The sequence below is a fragment of the Stenella coeruleoalba genome (genome assembly GCF_951394435.1).
Source record: "Stenella coeruleoalba genome assembly, chromosome: 3".
Taxonomy (NCBI): domain Eukaryota; kingdom Metazoa; phylum Chordata; class Mammalia; order Artiodactyla; family Delphinidae; genus Stenella; species Stenella coeruleoalba.
In genome coordinates this window covers 160,531,449-160,555,163 of record NC_137148.1, presented here as the reverse complement: position 1 = coordinate 160,555,163, position 23,715 = coordinate 160,531,449, and the positions used below count along the sequence as shown (strand labels likewise).

The 23,715-nt window shown below is 48.4% G+C and overlaps 2 protein-coding genes across 9 annotated transcripts in view; both read left to right on the top strand.

The window, feature by feature from the left end:
- The window catches only part of AKAP8L (A-kinase anchoring protein 8 like), a 30,124-nt gene extending 24,955 nt beyond the window's left edge, over positions 1 to 5,169 (top strand). For 3 of the 4 annotated variants that reach the window (XM_079918865.1, XM_079918864.1, XM_079918863.1), the window contains 2 exons: positions 4,489 to 4,584; positions 4,706 to 5,169. In XM_079918865.1, the coding sequence (XP_079774991.1) occupies positions 4,489 to 4,584; positions 4,706 to 5,023 (414 nt within the window). In that variant the 3' untranslated portion in view covers positions 5,024 to 5,169. The remainder of the gene's footprint in view (positions 1 to 4,488; positions 4,585 to 4,705) is intronic. The other variant, XR_013827872.1, reaches the window with a different exon arrangement.
- A 189-nt stretch (positions 5,170 to 5,358) lies between these two features.
- On the top strand, positions 5,359 to 23,080 carry AKAP8 (A-kinase anchoring protein 8). 5 transcript variants are annotated; one of them, XM_079918858.1, is made up of 14 exons: positions 5,359 to 5,501; positions 8,074 to 8,112; positions 9,521 to 9,553; positions 10,069 to 10,345; positions 10,795 to 11,278; positions 11,785 to 11,914; positions 12,157 to 12,203; positions 13,591 to 13,624; positions 15,558 to 15,645; positions 17,395 to 17,536; positions 17,905 to 17,998; positions 18,438 to 18,568; positions 19,743 to 19,838; positions 21,326 to 23,080. In XM_079918858.1, exons 1-14 carry the CDS (start codon positions 5,483 to 5,485, stop codon positions 21,827 to 21,829), a joined length of 2,118 nt encoding a protein of 705 aa, XP_079774984.1. In that variant the 5' UTR covers positions 5,359 to 5,482; the 3' UTR covers positions 21,830 to 23,080. The 5 variants fall into 5 exon arrangements, with proteins under 5 accessions (XP_079774984.1, XP_079774986.1, XP_079774985.1 ...); XM_079918860.1 differs by having other exon boundaries at positions 5,392 to 5,501; positions 10,069 to 10,163; XM_079918861.1 differs by lacking the exon at positions 5,359 to 5,501 and adding an exon at positions 5,816 to 6,195 and having other exon boundaries at positions 10,069 to 10,163.
- Positions 23,081 to 23,715: the final 635 nt, after the last annotated feature.

The window sequence follows — 23,715 nt, the reverse complement described above, 5'->3', positions numbered from 1 at the left end:
TCCTCCCGGACTGGGGCACGAACCCACGTCCCCTGCATCGGCAGACGGACCCCCAACCACTGCGCCACCAGGGAAGCCCCCCCTTCTTTCATTTTTGACTGGTAATTTGAGTCTTGTTTTTTTCTTGGTCAGTCTTGTTAAGGTTTGTTAATTTTGTTGATCTTTAAAAAGAATAAACTTATGGCTTCATTGATTTTTTTTTCCTCTTCTGTTATTCTGTCCTCTGCTTCATTAATTTCTACTCCAATATTCTGCTTGCTTAGGTTTTTTTCTTTTTCTTTTTTTTTTTTTTTTGCGGTTCGCGGGCCTCTCACTGCTGTGGCCTCTCCCGTTGCGGAGCACAGGCTCCGGATGCACAGGCTCAGCGGCCATGGCTCACGGGCCCAGCCACTCCGTGGCATGTGGAATCTTCCTGGACCGGGGCACGAACCCGTGTCCCCTGCATCGGCAGGCGGACTTTCAACCACTGCGCCACCAGGGAAGCCCGGTTTTTTTCTATTTTAATGTAGGCATTTATAGCTATAATTTTTTCTCTGAGTACTGCTTTCACTGTATCCCATAACTTTTGGCATGTCACGTCCTCATTTTCACTCATCTCAGGTTATTTTCTAATTCCCTCTGATTTCTTTTTCTTAGACCCACTATTCAGCAGTGTGTCATTTAATTTTCACATATTTCTGAATTTCCCAAATTCCTTTCTGTTACTGATTTCTAATTTTATTCAGTGTGGTCAGAGAATATACATTCTATTATTTCAGTCCTTTTAATTTACTGAAGTTTGTTCTATGGCCTAGTGTATGGCCTATGCTGTGCCTTGTGCATTTGAAAAGAATGGATTTTCTGCTCTTGCTGTGTGGAGTGTTCTATAGATACCTGTTATGCTTGTTTGGTTTTATAGTGTTGTTCAAGCCTTTTATTTCCTTGTTGGTCTTCTGCCAAGTTGTTCTATGCATTATTGACAGTGGGATATCAGCTATTGTTGAATTGTCTGTTTCTCCCTTTATTTCTGTCGGGTTTTGTCTTATGTATTTTGGTGCTCTGTTGTTAGGTGCATCTATACTTAGAATTGTTATATCCTCCTGATGGAGTGACCCTTTATCCTTATAAAATGTCCCTTTCTGTCTTAGTAACATTTTTTGTTTTAACACTCTATTTTGTCTGCTATTAGTATAGCCAGTTCATTTTTCTTATGGTTGATGATTGTATATCTTTTCCCATCCTTTTCATTTCTATTTATTGAACCTATTGGATCTAAAGTGTATCTCCTATGAATAGCATATAATTTGATCTTGTTTTTCTATCCAGTTTGACAGTCTCTGTCTTTTGACTGGATTGTTTAATTCATTCACATTTACCATTATTGTTGATATTATTAGATTTACATCATTCTTCTATTCACGCTTTACTGCTTTCTTTGTATTAAGTATTTCTTTAGTATAACATTTAATTTTAATGGTTTTTTTGCACTGCATTTTGGGGAATTATTTTCCTAGTGGTTTCTCTAGGCCTTACCTTGTACATATTAACTTTTTAAGTTTTCCTTTAGATACAATAACTTAATTTCAGTGAGATTAAGTTACCCCTATGTACCTCTCTACATAGGAGGTTTTTGTTATGTAAAGTAGTACCTCTGTATGTGGTACAAACCCAATAATGTAATACAATGTAATTATTACTTTATATAATTTGTCTTTTAAGGAAGCTGACAGAAGAAAGGAGAGCAGTTACATATTTCTAGTTTTTGTTATATTGGCCTTCTTATTGCTCATTACTGGTTCTCTTCATTTTAATTCTTCCTGTGGATTGAAGTTACCATCTACAGTCATTTCCTTATTAGCCCAATACAATTTTACTCCCCCAACCTTCTTTGTGCCATTATTGGCAAATATATTACATTTCTGTGTTACAGGCCAAACAATACAATTATTTATATGTATTTACAACTATATATATTTTTAATATTTAAATATATGTATGGTTTTATACAGCCCCTTTTTAAACCAGTTGAGAAGACAGGAAAACATACTGCATTTGTAGTGTTTTTTGTAATTACATAATTACCTTTACTGTTCTTTCATGTGGATTTGCATTATTGTCTGGGATCACTTCCTTTCTGCTTGAAGAACCTCCTTTGGTATTTCTTATAAGGTCTGCTAGTATGTGGTATGTAGTTGTTGTAGCAAAAATCTGAAAACATTGTAAGTGTGCTTCAGTTGGGAGACATTCTGGTGTGTCCATCTGTGCACCTAAAGGGAGGAGGATAATGTATTGGCGAGTGAGAATAGTATCCTAATTGTGCATCTTTTTTTTTTTCCGTTCATAAAACTTTTTTTCCACTTAACATGAACTTAATACACGTGTTCTTAACAATTATGCTTGAATTGTTTATGAAAATCTCGTAAGACATTAAAAAAGCCATCATCTCAAGTTCCATGTTAACTATTTTTACAGCATGTTAGTCAAGCATCAAAAAAAATCACAAAAGCAAAAAAAAAACTTAAGAAAAAATTAAATATATGGGTTTTTTTTGTTTTACTGCTGTGCTTGATATACATGAAGTAGTGGATATCAAGCAATTCATTTTTTAAAAAATTTTTATTTATTTATTTTTGGCTGTGTTGGGTCTTCGTTGCTGCACGCGGGCTTTCTCTAGTTGCGGCGAGCAGGGGCTGCTCTTCGTTGCCATGTGTGGGCTTCTCATTGCAGTGGCTTCTTTTGTTGTAGAGCACAGGCTCTGGGCTCATGGGCTTTGGTAGTTGTGGCTCAGGGGCTCTAGAGCACAGGCTCAGTAGTTGGGGCGCATGGGCTTAGTTGCTCCGCGGCATGTGGGATCTTCCTGGACCAGGGCTCAAACCCGTGTCCCCTGCATTGGCAGGTGTATTCTTAACCACTGCGCCACCAGGGAAGCCCAAGCAATTCATTTTTACTGCATCTTGTACATTCGTTCTTAAGTTGCCTAAAACATTTAAATGCAAATATAATGAGTGTAGCAAAAATAATGAAAGCAAACAGCAGGTAACTTTATAAATAATGGAATGTGAACCGTTTTTGCTCTTATCCAGAGTAAATTGGGTCACAGCTAAAGGAACGCTTCTGTAGCTGTAGTCAGCGGTGTGCACATTGAGACTGGGTGTTCTGCAGATAACACATAGTTTAACGTTTAATATCCATGGGATATCTATTTCTACTACAGCCTTGTAAGTGTGCCAAACCTTAAAGTACCCACAATTACACCTGCGACTGGAACCAGTTATCCCTTTTATTCCCCACAAGGACAAACCAATATGTAGGCAGTTTTCTTTTGTGTATCTTTAACTTGTTTCATTTTCAGCATGCATGAGGGCTATTAATATCTTCCCCAAGTAGTAGAGAAAAATATGTAAGGAAAAGAAGATGAAGGTGGGGAAAGGGAGTAGAAACAGAAAGTGAGATGATTTTCTGAAATGTGATAATAGAGTGGCTAGGGTAGAGTAGAGGTCCTGGAGATCAGCTTCCCCACCCCTCCAAAAATAGCTTTACCTGTTTTTCCTGTTCATGGCTTTATACTTGCATTACCATTACTTGCATTAATGATGGAAGTAAGAGTTGCCTTCATTCTCACCACCGAGAAAATCATGTAGCATTTTGGTATAAATCCTCCCAGAGGGAAAGGCTCTGGAATGCTGTGCACACTGTCCCTGAGCCCTACTTTAAGGACCGCATGGTGTTCTTTTGAATGTTTGATTTACTTAACCACTTCTCCACTGAAGAACATTAAGGTGCTTTCCAATTTTTCACTACTGCAATCAATGTGCATGCATGTTTCCAATTTTAAACTTAGGCTAGACTCTGGGAAGGAATTACTGAGAAATTTTTACTTCTGATATATTCCATCAAACTGATTTCCAGAAAATAAACAGTTGAGCCTCTCACCAACAGAGTATAAGTGTCTCTTTTCAACCTTTACATTTGGGGGTATAATTCTTCCTCCTGGGAATCCTATGGATTAAAAGGATGTATATCATTAAAATACACTGTTTGACATTCGTATTCCTGCTTTTATATCCTCCCTGTTTATCCTAAAGAGTTTCATGCATTTTAGGGCATTTGCCCCCTTGTTAGGTGTTGCACATTTGGTTTTTAGTAGGTTTTTTTATTTGTTTGCTGCTTGTAATTTTTAAGTAAGCAAATCAGATTTCTGCAGTACAGCTGTAAACACATATGTCTGTAATCAGTTACATACAGTAAGTATGGTATGGAAAGATGGAGCATTTGAGCAAAGATCAAATCGGGTCGTGGCTCCATGCTTGTAGAGTGGACCCACGCTTGTACCCAAGGGTGTGCTTACAGAACTACGCAATCTGGTAGTAGTCATTGGCGGTGCTGGGCCCCGAGGTGGAGGTGGAGAGGTGTGCGGGTATGAGTGGTCTGTGCCCGATCCGGCGGGGTGGGGTGGGGAGTTTTGGATACCTGGGGCAGCCTCTGCAGCCCTGCCTGCCTTGCCCGTAGCTCATGATGGAGCAGTCTAAGAAGTCCTCGCTCATGGTGGCTCGCAGCATCCTCAACAACAAGCTAATCAGCAAGAAGCTGGAGCGCTATCTGAAGGTGAGCTGCACGCCCCTGGCATGCTGGCCCCGGCCCCGGCCCCAGCCCCTGGTCCTGGTCCTGGTCCCGGCCCCAGCCCCGCGGGTCCTCCCTTTCTTCAGTATGGCGCCCCTCTCCGCAGGGCGAGAACCCTTTCACCGACAGCCCGGAGGAGGAGAAGGAACAGGAGGAGGCCGAGGGCGGTGCCCTGGATGAGGGGGCGCTGGTCGAAGCGGCAGGGGTCGCGGAGGGTGCAGAGGGCGCGCCGGCGCAGCCCCCAGTGCCCCCGGAGCCGGCCCCTGGGGCCGCGTCCCCGCCCCCACCGCCTCCCCCCGAGGAAGACGAAGAGGCGGCCGTGCCCCTACTGGGCGGTGCGCTGGAGCGCCAGATCCGAGGCATCCCGGGCCTGGACGTGGAGGCTGATGACGACGACGAGGAGGGCGGGGGGGGCGCTCCATGACCCGGGCCCGGGGCGGGCGGGGCCCGCGTGGCCGAGGCTGCAAGCCGAGTCTAATAAAGTTCTTCCCATCTTACCTCTTCCTCTTTTGTCTATGTGCGGCGCGGTCCCCGTGGGCGGGTGTCGGCACCTAGCCGCTGGGCTGTGTGTGCCTGCGGGTGGGGCCCGGGAGGGGTGGGTTGCGCCTGCGCACTGGCGGGGAGGAGAAGGGATACGCCTGCGAGCAGCAAGGCACCGCGGTCCACCAAAACTCCCAGGGTGCTGTGAACACCGATCCACAACAACCGGAAGGCCAGCTGGGGTGGTAAGGGCGGTCCCGCTGTGAACTCCAGCCAATGGTAGCCCGTGGAAGGGGTGACACATGCGTCTGGTCTACCAGTAGAGGACGGCGGGAAGTGCGTTGGGCGCATGCGTCCTGTGGTGGCTTAGAAAAAGGAGCTGCTGGCGGGCCGAGCTGAAGACATGGAGCAGGGCTACGGAGGTTAGTGTGGGTAACTCAGTGCGGGGTGGGACCGGCAGGTGGTGCCCGGGCGGCAGGGCCACCATCACGCAGAGGGCTGCGGGCCGGGGACTACACCCGAGCGCGGTTACCGCAGTCCGGCCCTGCGGCGAGGCGGCAGGGGCGCGCGCGCGCAGCTTATTGGATCTCGGCCCCGTCGCTCCCGGGGCGCTGCGTGCGGATTGGCCGACAGGGCCTGAGGAAGTTGGCAGATTTCGGCGTGCCGACGCTGCGGCGGGCTTCGGGGGGCGCCTCAGGCGGTTGGGGCAGTTTCAGTTCCTTAACCCTGGCGGGGTTGGCCGGGCCCTGCGGATCCTCGCCGCTAGCAGGCTTGCTGTCCCTTTTGGAAGACGCCACAAAATGGCGGCGCCGGGGGGCGGAGCTATGGCGCGAGTTTGTGGGGCGCGGGGTCTTCGGCCGGGAGCCGAGGTGGAACCGCTGCCTCTTTCCGGGCCGTCGGGCCTGTCCGGGGACCTGCGGGGCTTGGCTGGGGTCTCCGCGCGGCACACGTGATCTGGGGCGCCGGTCCCGGAAGCCGTATGGGCGGCGCAGGTTTGGACCCCGCCAGGCCCGCGGTGCAGAGCAGCGGGGCCTAGTGCGGCCTCTGCAGTGGTTAGCCTCACTGGGCGCCTACCGCGGACCTAGCTCGTGCAGATCGGGGACGACACATTTAAGGGTCAGATGCGGGGTATCTTGGTCAAAGCTTGGAAACCCGATGAGCTTTGGGGTCGTGACAGATTGGGGGCTTTCCTTAAGGCAGTCCTTTGTGGTGGCCTGGAAACGCCAGAGGGGCTGTTTGAGAGGGAACGTGCCCTTACTCACTTGGGTTTTAGGGCCTGCGGCAGGACGGACCTTCTTGGGCGATCTGCTCTCAGTCTTTGGAATCTGAGCCTCCTGGGAGGCCTTTGCTCTATGCTGGAAGCCGCGTTTGCTCGCAGGGAACAGTTGGAATATGCAGGGTTGGGCTTGACCCGGCGCAGATCCCTATTCAGGTGTATGAGGTTCGAGAAGTAAGCGATCTGATCATGGCTGCCGCAGCGAAGGCGCATGTTTTGAAAGGTGGCAGCATTAGCAGGAGGCCAGCAGCAGGAATTGCAGAGAAGCAGAGAGGTCCTGAGGTGCATGGTGTGCTTGTGGCTCTACCTGGTACTCCTGTCTTTTCTGCAGTGGGACTGGATCTCACTCTTCTTTACCTGCCTCCCTACCAGAGTTTTCAGCTAGTAGTAATTCTGCTTTATGCATGCCCTTAGCTTGGAGAGGTCAAACACACACACACACACACACACACACACACACACACACACACACACGCCCATCTTCCTGCTTACTTAAAACCTTTTCAGACTCGGTTTAGATGCAGAGGCCTCCCTGAATCCTTCTGTAGCTTTTCCATCTAGAGTTATTTCCTAAGATTTGTTGAGGCTTAAGAGTTACTGTTTGGCCATAGGAGGCACCTCGATCTGGGTCCAGGTCCTTGTTCTCCTCAGCTCCATGTTCTTGGGCAAGTGACTTATCCTCTGGAGTCTCTGTGTACGACAGAGTAAGTAGTACCTATCTCAAGGGTCATTGTGAGGTTATGTGAATACCACATGCTCCTTAGTTAGACCAGTGCCCCACAGTTGGTCAGTTGCTGTTAGAATCACTGCTTTTCTGCTGCACAGATGTGGAAAGCTGTGTGACATGGGGAGGTCGTAACCTTCAGCAGGGTGACTTTGGATCAAGTCCCCTAACCTCTGAGCCTTAGCTCCCACAACATCTCTGAATGTCATTCTCTGAATGTCACAACTAATGTGTGCTGAGTGCCCGTCGTGTGTTGCATACAGTAGGCACTCAGTGGTTTGGGTTGTCCTGGTAGGAGAGAAAGGATGTATTTGAGAGAGAGGAGGCTTTGTAAAGGTGAAGTCGTTTGACAGGTATGAATGGTTGCCCGTGCCCAGCTCTGTGCCAGGCTCCAGGGACACAGATGAAGCAGGGCTAGACAGATGCTATCATGGGAATGTCTGGAGGGGCAGAGGGAGCCACCACAGAGAGGAGTGCAGTCTGATGCCTTAGGGCCAGGCTGAAGCCCTGGGACTTCAAGGCCCAGCAGAGCATTGGACGGTTCAGAGTCACACAGAAGCGAGGCCTAGAGAGGCACAGCTGTTGTCTCCAGATTTTCGAAGTTTGTTCTCAGTTGTGGGATACTTATGGCTGCTTGGGGTGGGGGCGGGGGACTGTGTCCTAATGATGAGCTAGCTGGTGACTGGTTCTGTGTCTTCCTCAGCTGCGGGTTGAGGCTTAGGTCAAGGTCCCTCCTCAGGCAATGGACAGAACTGTCCCGGTAGCCCATCCACCTCCTCTTTTTTCTGCTTTGACCTCAGGCAGGTGGAGTGTGATAATGCAAAACCCAGCTGTGGGATGACATTTAAGGAAACATTGTTGTGGTTGTGCTGCCTTCTTGTAAGGCTGGCACTGAACTCATTCAAGGAGATTCTTTTATGTTCCTCAGAGCATCTCAGAAGCACTTGTTCTCTGGTATGACACATATGACCCTAACTCACAGATCTGTTCACAGGCTATGGGGCATGGAGTGCTGGACCTACCAACACCCAGGGTAAGTGGGATGGACCTGCTTTTCAGGGAGGCATGGGCTACCCACCCCCCAGCACCAGCATGACATAGCTGGGACCAAGAAACCTTTTTTGTAAAGGGCCAGATAGTAAATTTGGGGGCGCTTTGCAGGCTACATGGTCTCTGTAGAGCAAAAGCCACCATAGACAGTTTATAAACAAGTAGGTAGGCCAGTGCGCCGATAATATTTACTTAAAGACACTGGAATTTGCATATCGTATGATCTTCATGTGTTGCGGAATAGTCTTTCTTTTAACAACTTTTGTTGTTTTATTCTAAGTAAATAAATAAAGGTTTTTATAATTAATAGACTTTATTTTTTAGTAGCTTTAGTTTATAGGATTGAGCAGATAGTGCATAGAATTCCATACACTCCCCCTATCTTCACCCCAGTACAGTTCCCTTATATGTTACAATTTATAAACCAATGTTGATGTATTGTTATTAACTATAGCCTAGAGTTTATATTAACGTTAACTCTGTTAAACAGTTCTATGAGTTTTGACAAATGTGTAAATGATGTGTCTTTTGTCAAAATTCGTATGTTATGAAGTATTCTTTTGATTATGTTTTTTTTTCTTTCCTGACCATTTAAAAACATAAAACCCATTCTTAGCTTGCAGGCCCTACAAAAACTGGGCTATGGACTAGATTTGGCCCGTTTGCTGACCCTGCTTGTGAGTCTATATCATGGTGCTAAGTGTGTCTGAAGTACCAGAATGTGCTTTTTGGTGGGCGAGGTTTTCTTCTTTTTGCCAGCATCTGTTCCAGGGGATGGGATGAGGGTTTACTTTGTTTTCTGAGCCTGGAGCTTGGCTCTAGCACCACTAGGAGCAGGGTGACTTTTCTGCCCATCACTGAGTTTCCCAGGAGGAGGTCTGTGTTATTCAGGCACATGACGACCCCTTGCTCAGTTGAGTTAGGGACATGATTTTCCACCAGTGCACTCTCCGTGCTGTTGGCAGTGCCTTAGTTCTGGCTCCTGGTGAGAACTGGCACTTTAGAAGGGCTCTCTACCTAGGGACCTGGCCTGGGCGGCCTCTTGGCTGGTGGCCCACGCTGGACAAGCTTCCTGGAAAAAGGCTGCTGTGTCCTTTCTGTTGCCCTAATGGAGGAGATCAGGCTTGCTTAGGAGAGAAGCCCTGACTGTGCTCCGCTGAGTGCTCTGTAGGAAACGAGTTTTACAGCTAGTGGATTGCAGCCTTTCCTGGCCGTAATGGGCAGCCAAGGGTGCCTCCTGGAGCACTGACATAGCCACCCTCAACCCTGGCCTGTGCATAGTGGATGAGGCGATAACTGTTCTTCAGCGCCCGGCTGTGGTGGGGGGAGGGGATGTGTCTCAGATGCCTTTGTTTTGCAAACAAAACTCGAATGTTTTTGTTTCTTCTAAGGTGCATATGGAACTGGTGTGGCCAGTTGGCAAGGTAGGCCCTTCTGGGGGTCCATGGGTGGGTGAGTGGGCCTCCGATCAGCTACCTAGAGAGGCTGGGGTGCAGGGATCCCCAACTTCACTCCTAGACGTGCTCACAGCTGTTGTGAAGGCTCAACAGACTGGACCTGAGGTGTTGAGGAGGGCTGGGGGGCAGGCCTCCAGGGGAACTTGCTGGATATGGGGGGTGGGGAGAGTTGTGGTTGTATTCTGGGAGCAGCAGCTCTTTGGTGGGTCCGTCAGTAGTCCCAACTGCTGGCTCCTGGGCTCTCGCTTTGAATGAGAAGCAAGTCTTAGGATCTGGTATAGAAAACCCATTGCTCAGAGTTGAGGCCGTGCCCCTGCCCTCCTCCTGCTGCCTCTTGGCAGTGTTGGGGTAATGCCAGAAGCACCTGGACCCATGACCCTTTTCCTTCTCCGTGGGCAGTGGGTGCTCCTCCCCAGACTTGTCCACCATGGGCTGGCCTTGTGGCTGCTGAGATCTGATTTAGTTTTTCTTCCCTCTGTCAGGTTATGAAAACTACAATTATTATGGTGCCCAGAACACCAGCGTCACCACAGGAGCAACCTACAGCTACGGCCCAGCCTCATGGGAGGCCACCAAGGCCAGTGATGGCCTGGCACCTGGGGGCCCTGCCATGCATATGGCTTCTTATGGCCCAGAGCCGTGCACCGACAATTCCGACTCCCTCATTGCCAAGATCAACCAGCGTTTGGACATGATGTCCAAGGAAGGAGGCAGGGGCGGGAGCAGCGGCAGTGGGGAGGGCATGCAGGACCGGGAGAGGTGATTATAGACCTGAGCCCTTCCCGGGGGATCCCGCATGCCCAGCTTTGTGTAGACGGGAGTGGGCACCTGCTCTTCCAGGGAGGGCTCTTCTCCAGCTCCCTCCTGAGTGTAGGATAGATAAATTGAGCCATTGTTGGGGCCGAGGCATGTAATAGGACTTGCTGGTTTCTTGAGTGGTGGGGCTTAGGGCATGACTGTTAGCTAAACTATGCCAGACTCCTTATTTCTGTTTCAGGCACCTAGCAGACTCTCCCCATTCCTGTGGCCAGGGCTTCAGGCCCCTTTTCAACAGTGTTTGAAAGGGATTTTGGTCTGTTTTATTTCCTGAGCATTTAGGAGGGATGCGTGGTGGTTTGGCTTTGCTGTTCTGAATATAGGGAAGTCAGCTTTGCAGGAGGCGTTGAGGTGCCCGGACAGTGTGGTGATGGGTTGTGCTTTCTTTGCAGCTCCTTCCGCTTCCAGTCGTTCGAGTCCTATGATTCCAGGCCTTGCCTGCCCGAGCACAATCCTTACCGCCCCAGCTACAGCTACGACTATGACTTTGACCTGGGGCCCGACCGCAATGGTGGCTTTGGTGGTCAGTACAGTGACTGCCGGGACCCAGCCCGTGAGCGGGGCTCCCTCGATGACTTCATGCGGGGCCGAGGCCAGGGCCGCTTCCAGGACCGCAGCAACCCCGGCACCTTTATGCGCAGCGACCCCTTCATGCCACCTGCAGCCTCTTCTGAGCCTCTTTCTGCTCCATGGACGGAAATGAACTATGTGGGTGGGCGGGGCCTGGGAGGCCCCTCCGCCAGCAGGCCTCCACCTTCCCTCTTCTCCCAGTCCATGGCCCCTGACTTTGGCGTGATGGGCATGCAGGGGGCAGGTGGTTATGACAGCTCTATGCCCTACGGATGTGGCCGGTCACAGACCCGGATGAGAGATCGGGTATGCCCTTGCCAAGTTCTCATCTGCCTTATTTGCTTTTCCTTTTAAATAGCTTTGTCTGTAAGATTCACTCATATTTTAAAATGCACTTCAACTTTTAGTAAAAACGTACAGAATTGTGCATCCTTCACCACCACATAATTTTAGAGCGTTTCCGTCATCCCAGAAAGAAACCTCTGTTATTAGCAGTCATTCCCTGTTCTCTCCCCCAGCCCCTGGCAGCCACTAATGTACTTTTCTGTCTCTGTAGATTTGTTTTTTCTGGGCGTTCCATATGAATGCAGTCATATAATACTTGGCCTTTTGTGTCTGGGTTCTTTCACTCAGCATAAAATTTTTGTGTTTTGGTTGGGGTGGGGGCGTCCAACCATGTTGTATTTCTTTGCTTTCTGAAAAGACCTTTTCTGTCCTTGTTCTCTGATCTTACAACCTCTTTGTTCTTCATTTCTCTGGGGTATGTTAACCGTCCGAGTAAGCAATGCATTGGAATATGCTTTTGTCTGTAGCCTAGGCGGAGAGAGTTTGATCGCTGCGGCCCAGATAGCTTGGGCAGGAAACGGAAGCAGTTGCAGATTTACGATGAGCCAGACACCAAACAAGCCCGGGCTGACAGTGAAGGAGATTTTTCTGAAAACGGTATGCCCTGGGGCCAGTAGGCCCAGCTGTGTATGAGTCAGTTGCATGCTTGGTGTTCTGCCTGCTTGTCTGGACAGGGGACACACAGGAACTCAAGGGCTGTGTGTGTCACCTGCACTCTCAAAATCCCCACTGTAGTCAGGACAAGCGCAGTCACTCTGGACAGTGAGTTTGGGAGGTGAAAACAGGGAGTGGGCCAGCTGCCGAGGTGCTGACTTTACCTATTCCTTTGTGTTTGGTAGATGATGGAGCTGGTGACTTCCGGTCAGGAGATGAAGAATTCAGGGGTGTAAGTTCGCCTTTACTCATCAACCTCCAGTGTCTCTAGTGTGGGATTTTTTCCTTACTTTAGTGTCTTCCTTACAAAGAGGCAGAAACAGTTGCTGTGGTAGATTCAACTCTACCTCTTGAGTAGATTTTTTTTTTTTTTTTTTTTTTTGCGGCGCGGGCCTCTCACTGTGTGGCCTCTCCCGTTGCGGAGCACAGGCTCCGGACGTGCAGGCTCAGCAGCCATGGCTCACGGGCCCAGCCGCTCCGCGGCATGTGGGATCTTCCCGGACCGGGGCACGAACCCGTGTCCCCTGTATCGGCAGGCGGACTCTCAACCACTGCGCCACCAGGGAAGCCCTCATGAGTAGATTTAATAATCAGATTTGCAGCTAGGTTTCTAAGAGTTTTCCACTTGCAACAATCCTTCTTTTCTTGAAGACCTTCCCAGCCCTCTCCCCAGCCATACCTGTGTCCTCGCAGTGATGTGCCTAGCTATACACGTGGTAACTGCAGTGGCTGTGTAGGCTGAGGCTTTCAAACAAGCGCCGAAGACTCATTTGCTGCCAGCTCTGTGCTGGTGCTGAGCTGCATCCTTGTCATTCAACTCTCAAAACCAGTCATGGGAGATGGGTGTTGAAGGCTGGCTCTTAGCCAGGACCATGCACAAGCACCTGGGGAGCAAGCCTTCGCCACCTCCTGCAAATTCTGATCCAGGTCTGGGGTAGGGCCTGGAAATCTGGGTGTATGAAGGCTTCATCCAGGTGCTTCTGATGGTCAGACGAGTTTGGGGAAGGGGAGGAAGGGGCAGGATACAGTGAATTTTCAACTTTTCTGAGGGTCTTGCTTGCTCCATGTCTAGGTTGCTTAGATCTTGAGTCTGAAAATCTCTGCATATCTGCTGATTGCTAATTTAATCTTTAGCTTAATGTCTAAGGAATGGCCTCAGTTTCAGTTTTCAGTTAGATGAGTTGTTTTTATCTATACCTGGCTTGTTATAACATAAACAAGTAGCTGGGAAACTTCATAAAGCCCATTTTCATTAAAGAGTGCAGGAACTAGCTTCCTACAAATCGAGGTTGCTTAACACAGTTGATGGATGGGCTCTTGGTCTTCCCATGTGCAGAACCGTTCACTTGCCAGAGGTAGTTCTCTAGCTTTAGGAAGAACTAAAAGCTGGACTGTGTCTTTAATAAAAAAGCAAGTTAGTCATCATCACAGAATCTCAGAAGGCAACCAGGACTAGTGAGAGGACACTCAGGCTCCATCCCATGGCCGTGGAACTTGTCCTGACACATTTTGGGGGTGTTCCTGGTGGCACAGCGACCACCAGGTGGTGGCAGGGTGCTGGGCTGGTCGTGGAGAGTTCTAGAAATTCCACCTCACGGTCTGACTTTGTGCCTTTTTAGGAGGACGAATTCTTCGAATCCGGGAGGCAGAGAGGTAGGCATCACCCAGCATCCCTTTGAGCTTTCCTGTGTCTGCCCAGCTACCTTGCACTCACTGCCTAATGCCCAGGCGGGCTGGGTTTCTGAGCGAGCCCAGGGCCTGGGTGGAGGGGCTTGTGGCTCAGGGAAGAAGAGGGGCCCTGCCTGCAAGGTGGGCCTTAGCCATGCCAGTCACCCCGAGGCTTTGCCTTGGAGTTTGGAGCAACACTTGCTGGAGACAGGTCTGTTTGCCTCGCTCAGTGCAGGCTGCAGAGGCAGGGGGAAACTCATCTCTGGGTGTCTGCAATAGCTCGCAGTGGTAGGGAAGGGAGGATCTCAGAAATGCAAGAGAGAAAAGAAAAGGCGCCCTCCAGCTTGTCTTCTCTGCTCCCCCCTTGGCCAGTGCAGGTCCCTGTACTGTTCTCTCCTGGGCTTCATTCTGTCCACAGTTCCCTTGCTTGCCAGGCCAGGGCCATGCTCTCAGCCTCTGTGGTGGGGACACTGGCACGGCATGGGGCAGAGTTCAGACACCTGCCTGGGTGGGGAGCTCGGGAAGGGGGGGGACAGTCGGGACACTCAGGCCCAGATCCTCCAGAGGCAGTCACTGCTCAGCAGATCTCACCAGTTCGAGCGAGGGAAACCTAAGAGACCGAAATAAGCAGCAAGAACAGAGCAGTGTTAAGCCCTTCAGGGGGATGTGGAGAAGCAGCCACTTGTTTCTTTTCCTGTTCCCATGGGTCTGTCCATAGCTGGTTTCCCCTAAGAATCACAGGCTGCCTCCTGTGTGACTCTGCTCCCGTAAATTCTGAAGGCCCCTGGCTTAGATGCTCCTTCTCTCATATGTTCAGGTTTAGCCAACCCTCTGAGGTCCTCCTGCCCTGTTTATTGAGGCAGTTAACATTTATAGCATGGGACCACAGAGAGCATTTTGCAGCTCATGCAGCGGGGTAAATGCTAAAGCAAAGGTGACGTGTTTATTGCGCGCAGGTCCTGCTACCTACCCGGGATGACTTTGCTATTAAACAGCAGTAATAGTTTCAGGCAGTGACCTCTTGCCAAATATCCCACACGCCCTTTTGAGAGGCTTCTGAGCAGCGCACGCCGGTCGCCATCTTCGTGGGACAGTCTCGTGACTGGCATCAGGGGTAGGGGTTACAGTTCAGATGCTTATCCAACCTTTTTTCAGTGTCTGGCCCTGGCCCTGAGCCGCGGTGACCTGGCCTGGCCTCGCCTCATGCTGGGACTCTGGGCTGCACAGCTCTCAGAGGAGCTCCCACACTGGCCCCACGGGATGGACGGAGGACCAGTTGGTCTCTTCCCATTTTTATTTCTGGGATTGCTTCCCACATATTCTTGGGAAAGCCCTAGATTGACGGTTTTTGTGAGTGGAAGATAGAGTTTGGGCCACCAGGGATTGTCAGACCTGCTAAGGCCCTAGTTCAGAGGAGGCCAATGGGACAGTTGTCATGGTCCACCTAGAGGTGGGACGGAAGGCAGCAGAGTGGCTTGCTTTATTTTCTGAGGCCTTCCAGCTGCTGCCTCTTTATCTGGGAAGAATTGCTTCTCTCTCTCCTTAAGTAACATTGGGAGAAGACCCAATTGTAGGGTGCTGGATTAGAAAAGCAAGATAGGGAAGGACACAGAGAGCAGGTGGGCCATGGTGTGAGTGGGATGGGCGGGCCATGTCCCTGGCCCATGCCAGCCTTATCAGACCATGGGGGGAGTGAGGTGACTCCCTTGGGAACTACTGAGGGTTCTCATCAAAGGCCACCCCTGTTGGGAGCCTTTGACAGCCCTTTGGTACCTCAGGGTGTCCTGCCCCCGCCATGTGTGGAGGCCGTGGCAGGGCATGGGGTGTGGTGGCCGAACTGTGGCCCCCATTCAAGGCCCTGGTGCTCAGCTCATCTGCAGGCTCCTCAGAGTGTCTCGAAGGAACTTTTCTGTTGCAGGAGAGAAGGACGATGAGGATGATGAAGTGAAGAAGAGGAGGGAGAAGCAAAGGAGGAGAGACAGGATGAGAGACCGAGCAGCTGACAGGTGAGGAGGCAGGCGAGGTGGGAGGTGAGCACTGTCAAGACTCCCCTGAGCTCATCTGTCATCACTCCACATGCAGGGGGGGGCCTGGTTTGATCTTCTGACTCCAGGTGTATGTCAGAAAATCCAAGTCAGGTCGATGGGAGACAAAACTTGGGAAACACACTGAATCTTATTCTTGCTGGTGGGTCTGTGTGGCCTCACATTCCCAGCTGGCGGCTCTCTTGATTGCCCTCCTGCAGGGCTGTGAGGAGTTCCCTTGCCCCCTGGCTTGTGTCTGTCATCCCAGACAGGTGAAGTTCATTCAGCATAGCTGCCAAGAAGGTGCTTTGGGTCCCTCGTCCACATAAATCCAAACCACCTGTGGAGTTTGATGTGACGATTATATATGTATAGTTGCTACCTTCAAGGTTTTGTCTCTAAATAGAAAAAAATGCAAAAGTGCAAACCCCAAAGGGCTGTGTGCTGTGACCACACCATGCGCCTCTCCCCGTAAACCACAGGTGGCCACGTGAGTGCGTGGTTGATGAGGCCCATGACCACAGGTGGTTATGTCTCTATGCACAGGTTCTCTTGATGACTTGGAAGGGAACCCTTGCCCTTGAGGCTTAAATGGGGGTAGTGGTTTCCCTGTGCAAAGAAATGCTTAGCGAAAGAGCTAACAGTAGAGGCTGGAAAGCCAGGAACTGAAAAGTAGGAGTTCCAAGTGTTACACAGAATTCATTGAAATCCTTGTTTTTAAACAGATGAATAAAATGACAGGTATACTAGATCTGTTTTCATGCCACATGGGAACTGAGATGACTTTTTTAAAGGAATCTTTAACATACCTAGTGACTGAAGATCCTCAAAGAAACTTGGAGAAATTGTCATGGGGGAGGTAAAGTTGCAGCAGTGGAAGTAGGAACCCTGTATTTCCTTGGTAGCTTACCGAGAGTCCTGCACATAGGGCCTGGGAGATTTCCCCCTTCACTCCTCTTTCGGGGGTATCTGCAAAGGCAAGAGTGTCTTGTGGCACTTGTCCAGAGATCAGAAGGCAGGTGTTGGGGGCCAGCAGATCTCTAAGTTGGCAGGGGAGGACTCCTGAGTGCCCCAGGGCCTGTGCTATTACACCCCAAATGGAGCAGAACTGAGGGAAGCAGCACCCCACTGTGGGGGTTTGGGGGTCTGTAGCGTGCTCTCCCCTTGCCGTACAGCATGCATGCATTTGGTGAGATTTTGAAAGCGCACAAGAAGCCTCAGTTTTCCTTCATAGAACTTGATTGTGATGTCTTTACGTTGAGTCCCATTGGAGAATTGATCTTAGGATATGTGAGTTTTGAATTGTGTGAGGTCTTTGGGAGTTCCTTTGTTGTATTAAATTGGGGTTGCCTTGTATCTTCTGAGTGGCTGCAGAAGGAGACATCTGAGAAGCTATGAAGTTAGGTACTAGGCCCCCAGAGCAGTGGGCTGGAGACTTAGGGAGCTCAGAGTTCTGAAAAGTCTCCACCTTTGGCTGTTCTCTTGTGAGCCTTTGGACCAAAAAGAGTGGTAAGGTAGTAAAGTGCTACGTGAATCATTTTCCTGAAATACTTGCAAGGTTGTACTCTCATTCTTAAGGTGGGGAAACTTGGGGTAACTGCTACTCTGACACCCTGTGACAAGTCAGAAGACTTAATTCAGAAATTGCTTTCCCATTTCCATTTCAGTTCTAAGCAGAGATGAGTTGGTTATCTGTGCATCACCGCTTTTCTTTTTGTCTTCCTTCTCCAGGATTCAGTTTGCCTGTTCCGTGTGCAAGTTTCGTAGCTTTGAAGATGAAGAAATCCAGAAGCATCTGCAAAGCAAATTTCACAAAGAGACTCTGCGGTTTATAAGTACCAAATTGCCTGACAAGACGGTGGAGTTCCTCCAGGTAAATCACGCTTGGCCTCCCATCACGGCATTTCCCAGATCCTGCAAGTGTCAGATCCCTCACAGAGAAGGGAAGGGAAATAAGAGGCCTAAACTTGGTCAAGATTTCGTTTTCCAGAATAGCAGTGTACAAGTCCCGAAGTCAGAGGGACAACTGAGAGCTCCCGTCATTGTAGTTCCCACTAATTCTGCCCATGGAGCTGCTCTGATAGCTGTCTTCCCTTCCTTGGAGCAGCTGAGATAAGGCTGTCACTGCCCCCCATGGGCTTGGCAGTCACCCTTGGGGGGCTGCCTCTGGTGCAGTTGGAAAATATCCACATGTGTCACCCTCTCCTCATTTCCTTTGGTGCCATCTCACAACCTCTCTAGGAATACATTGTAAACAGGAATAAGAAAATTGAGAAGCGGCGTCAGGAACTGATGGAGAAGGAAACCACAAAACCAAAACCAGATCCTTTCAAAGGTGAGTTGTGATCCTGGGGTGTGTGCTATTCCAAATCACAGAGCCCAGCTCGGGGTGGTTGAGCATGTGACGTGAAGACAAGTGGGAAGGGCGCTTAGCAGGGGAAAGAAGCCTTCAAGTGTGGCCTAATGTAGATGACACCTCTACTGGCAGCTTATTGGAGTGACATTAAGCACTCTGATGTTTTTTTCTCCTTTGAAGAGAAAGGACCAGAAGAATGAGAAAAGTTAAGTATAAAGTTGCCAGGTGTAGAGGCCATTTGTCTGTCTCCATACTCTTTCTGGAGGGCAGGTGATGCCCGTCTTAGATTCTGTCCTAACTGTCCTAACTTAGAGAGGGGCTACAGGGAGAAAACGTGGGCCTTGATGGGGAGTAAGTGGGAAGAAAGCATCACTTGCATGCTGTCCCAGATCCCACAAGACTTGGGTTTTGTCAACAGGGATTGGCCAGGAGCACTTCTTCAAGAAAATAGAGGCTGCTCACTGCCTGGCTTGTGACATGCTGATCCCTGCGCAGCCCCAGCTCCTCCAGCGGCACCTGCACTCTGTCGACCACAATCACAACCGCCGGGTGAGTGCCCCCCTGATGCTGGGTGGGGCAGGCAGTCCTGGCTGCTAGTGGGAGGGGTTCCGAACTTTCTGTCTCTTATGGGGAAGCTAACATCTTTAGGGGCTTTTGCCATATACCGTCAAGTCCATCATTTCATTAGGTGGTTATAAAATGCACCCCAGTTTCTATTAAAACGTGAGAAAAATGTGTTGCTTGAGATTGACTAAATCCAGTAGCTGCAGTTCTCCTGGGTTGAGAATGTTCTTTGTAAACCACACGGGTAAATTCCCCAGTTGCTGAAAAACTGGATTTCTTATAAGCTGAGGCTGAGGGCCACTCAGAGCAGAATGGCCTAGGGGACCCAGGACTAAGGACTGGTTTGATCCTTACTAGCTGATGGGGCCTGAGGCTAAATGTTTAGCTCAAGGCGTTGGCAATTTTTTTTTTTTTTTAAAGGGTCAAATTGTAAATATTTTCAGCTTTGAAGGCCATCAGGTCTCTGCCTAAAGCCTGCCTAACGCCTCAAGTCCGCTGCTGATGGGCAAAAGCAGCCAAAGGCCATAAGTAAAGGAATGGGTGTACCCACGTTTGGTCTGCGGGCTGTAGCTCGCCAAGCCCTGGTTGAGCATCTCTGTCTATCGTTGGTTTACCCTGACTACCAAATTGGAGCTACCTGTCCACCCGTCTCCTGGTATTATTAAAGATCAGCCAAAAACCCCTGTACAAATATGGGATTATCATATGAATGTGTCAAGCTCTAGAACAGTCAAATGGTTGCAGCATTCAGACTTTTGCTCTAGAATTTACTTGTAAAGTCAATAAAACTCAAAAAACTGAAGAAAAAGCTTGCCCTTTTCCCCTACTGAGTCCACATAGCTTCTGATCTGTAAATGTTCTTATTTCATCCTTGCTTGTGCACATAGTATACATCAGTCGTGTGCCTGTGCTTTTCTCTTTTGAGATTATCAGACTTTTCTAACACTATTTCACAATCTCAGTTCCGGTGCCTCTCCAGTGCCTTCTTTCTTTCATTATTGGAGCCTAGCATTTGGGGACTTACCATAGTGAAGAAAGATGTTAGTTGTCTCTCTGCATAGGACTAATCTCAGAGCAGCTGAGCGTAACCAGGCTGATTTGTTCTCATGCTTCTCTATGCACGCCATTTTTAAAAGCCCATGTTTGATTCCCTTTGTAGTTGGCTGCTGAACAGTTCAAGAAAACAAGTCTCCATGTGGCTAAGAGTGTTTTGAACAACAGACATATTGTGAAGATGCTGGAAAAATACCTCAAGGTTTGTGCTCAGGAGTCCAGTAGATGGGAAGAGCTTTTGAGATGGAGGATGAACTAACTCTGTGGGTTTGGAATTATATCCAGAGTGCAGTGTTTGGCATTTCTGAGTCTTTTGAAGAATTGAGAGATGTTGGAATGTATCGGGCTTGGGATTCCACAACTGCGCATTTCCTGAGACTCACTGCTTGCCTGGGAATTCTGGAGTTTGGTCCTACTTGATTAATCTGTGTGATGGTGCTGACTCTCACCATGAGAAACCCTGACTATCCATAAAATACCAAGCAAAACGCTGGTGAGATGCTTCAAAACAAAGCAGCAAACCAAAGTAAATGATAATGGTCCAGGTAGAAGCTAAAAACAAGGTTTTGCGGGCAGAGACAACCAACAATGAGATGGGGAACGAGGGGGAGGGAAGAGCCAGTGGTGCCATACTACGGAGTAGCAGGAGCAGAGTAAGAAAAAAATCCCAAAGAGGGCACCCTAGCGAGGAGGCTGCTTGGAAGAGTCTCTGGTTCCTCCCTGGGAAACATATTTTGCTAAGTGCTCAGCCCCATGACTTCAGCGTTCAGGGCTGGGAGTTAAGATTCAGCATAACCTGACTAGGATGTGTTTGCCCTCCTCTCAGTTATTAACTGCTTCAGTGTTTGACAGTTCATTTCAACCATAAAGGGATAGAATCTAAATAACCGGTTTAAGAACCGTAACTGATCAGTGTTCACTTTGTGGCTTAAACAGACTTAAAGTTCCTGGAGTCAGCTGTAGACTCAAGCTTCTAAATAAGTGTCTTTGTTTTTGTTTTGGGTCCCACCTTGCGGCTTGCGGGATCTCAGTTCCCCAACCAGGGATTGAACCCTGGGCCATGGCAGCGAAAGCCCAGAATCCTAACCACTAGGCCATCGGGGGAACTCTCTAAACAGCGTATTTTAAACCACATTTTCTAATCTGCTAGTGATAATGTTTAGTTTACTTTTTCTAAACTAGACATAGTTTTAGCATATGCTCATGAGAAATTCAGCTTCTGAGAGAGGTACACTTGGATTGAATCCTGACTGATGTTTAATGGCTGTGTGACCTGGCAAGTTAACGATCTTTAAGTCTCATATCCTTCTCTGTAAAACGGGGATAACCTTCATGCCTGGGCTGAGTGCTTAATCGAAACTTAAGAAAGAGCCTTAACTTCCTGTTAAAATGAGGCTTTTTTTTTTTTTCTTTAATTGGGTTAAGAAAGCCTAGGTCTTTTAAACGTTTCCTCACCATTACATGCTTGAATAATAAGTGCAAAATAGTACTGGTGAAGCTTTTCTGAGATGTCTTTTCTGAGTCTGTGGGCTCTGAGCAGCTGTAGGATTGACTCACCTGGTGTGATTTAAAAGGTTTCTCTTGACTCTGCCCATTATAAAAAGATAAACTCCCAGCAACCTGAGCCTCAGTCTCTCATTTGGACAGTTCTTTAGACTGCACTAACCTGTGTTTCCTCTTCTTGGCCAGGGTGAAGATCCTTTCACCAGTGAAGCCGTTGATCCAGAAATAGAAGGAGATGACAATTTAGGAGGTGAGGATAAGGAAGAGACGCCGGAGGAGGTAGCTGCCGAGGTCTTAGCTGAGGTGATTACGGCAGCAGTGAGGGCAGTAGATGGGGAAGGAGCACCTACCCCGAAAAGTAGTGAAATGCTGGCGCAAGAGGAAGGCCCTATGGACACAGCTGAGACCACTAGTGGTCCCCACCCTGGAGAGCAGCTGGAAGCGGAGGCACCCTGTGGAATGGCACCTGAGAAGGGCAACACTGAAGCAGAGGCTGGAGGTGAAGCTGCTGAGGCTGGAGGTGAAGCTGCTGAGGCTGGAGGTGAAGTTGCTAAGGCTGGAGGTGAAGTGGAAGCCCTGGCAGCAGAGTCGGAAGGCACCTTGACAGTCACTGCTCCTGTCCAAGCTGCTGCAGAAGCCGAAGTGGAACAAACTGATGCAGAGTCCAAAGATACTATTCCCACAGAATGATCCTCCTTTCCCTGTTTCAGGGGATGTGTTATATAATGCATTGTTCTTTCTTCTTTGGTTTATAAGCAGTACTAGGGTATATGATGCTGGAATACTATTTTGGTGAAGAGACCCAGCCATTTCCTTCAGAAAAGTGTACCTCACAGGCTTGTCTTAAGAGTTGCGTGGCTTTCTGCCTTGGTTTGAAGGCTGCAGAAGCTGTACATTCCCACAAGTGGCTGTGACATCTCTCTTTACACTGTAGTTGGAATAATAAAAGTTGGATAAGTAGATTTTGGTGACACTTTGCTTGTTAAATACAGCCAGTGGCTGAATGCACCACCACAACCACCAACACCCCTGCCGCCCCCCCCCCCCGCCCTGTATTATTTTTTGGTCTGGGAGCAGTTCAGTACTAGGATATATCTTGCTTTATAAAGGATTTTTTTTTTAAGTTTCATGAATTTGCTTTGGCTTCAGTTTTTGATCTCTGCTTTTGTGGTACACTGTATGGTATATGGTTCTCCTTCACAAGATGTAGCAGAATCTTGTTAACATGCGATGTTGATCCTGTCACATCACTGAACTCTCAAAGGCCTGATGAATCTGACACACCTGCACCATTAGAAGCATACCTACTTACCCCTCAAGAATGGGAACACTATGCCCAGGGCATTGTTTCCCAATCTTTAGTCCTTGGTAAATCACCTTTACAATGTTTTACCTCATTTGTGTTCCACCTCTGCATTACTTCAGGGTTTTTTCGGTTTTGTTTTTCTTTAAGTTGAGTTACTTCTACTTAAATGTATTTAAAAAGAAAATTTGATGTCTCATGAATGGAAAACCAGTATAAATTGCCATACATAGATACTATCCGTGGAAAATGAATAAACATTTTATTTTAGATAAATACTGTTGCTTTGGAAGTTTCTGAATCTGTAAGAAAGAAAAGCCAGCATGTGTTAAAGGGTAGTAAGCAACAGTGATACTTTCATATAATCAAAAGAATTGAAAGATACCTCCCTTTTGAAATGATACCGCTGGGTCTGTTTTCCTATAAACCTTTGAACTGTCACATTTGGGGAAGCATTGGCCAGTGGGAAATTGTTAGGAAAGAGGTAGCAGAATACTTGATGAGCATCTGTTGTGTACCAGGTGCTAATTCATGATAAAAATTAGATATGGGCACTGCTCTCAAGGAGCCTTATTGGAGATGTGAGATGAATATTTATGAAAAAGTCAATGTTAGAACTAAAAACAAATAAACTGCTTAGTAAGAAGAAACCGGTGCCTATGAATCTTTTCTAAACATTGTTCCTTTTACTGCACAGATGTGGCTTAGTCACAGGTTATGCGTGCCCTTTGAAGCTTGTTCTCTTGAGGCCAGAAGGTGGCACTGACCATCAGTAGCCTGAAAAAGGATAACAAAACTATGAAACTGCTTTTTTTTTTTTTTCTTTTTGGCCACACCACGCGGGATCTCTGTTCCCCAACCAGGGATTGAACCTGCGCCCTCAGGAGTGGAAGTGCAGAGTCTTAACCGCTGGACCACCAGGGAATTCCCTTGCTTTTCTTGTAAAATTAATACAAGTCTTGCCATGGAATCTGAATTTCAATTAAGTTCTTTCACTACCACCCTCGCACCCCCACCCCGTGTGAAATGACATGGATCATTTTATTCCTAAACTTAGGTTAAACCAGGCCCTTCCTCATTCCCCAAGATGGGGAGTCATTACTCAGGCTGCACAAAGGGGTGCCCTAATATTCCTGAGGTGACAGGAATAAGTTGCAAGCTTCCTCATTGCAAACTAATATCGGTTATTTCCCATATGTAGGGGAGAAACCTGAGAGGGACGTTAAGTAACTTTTAGGGCCCCACATTAGAGATGTGGGACTACCGAGGTCAA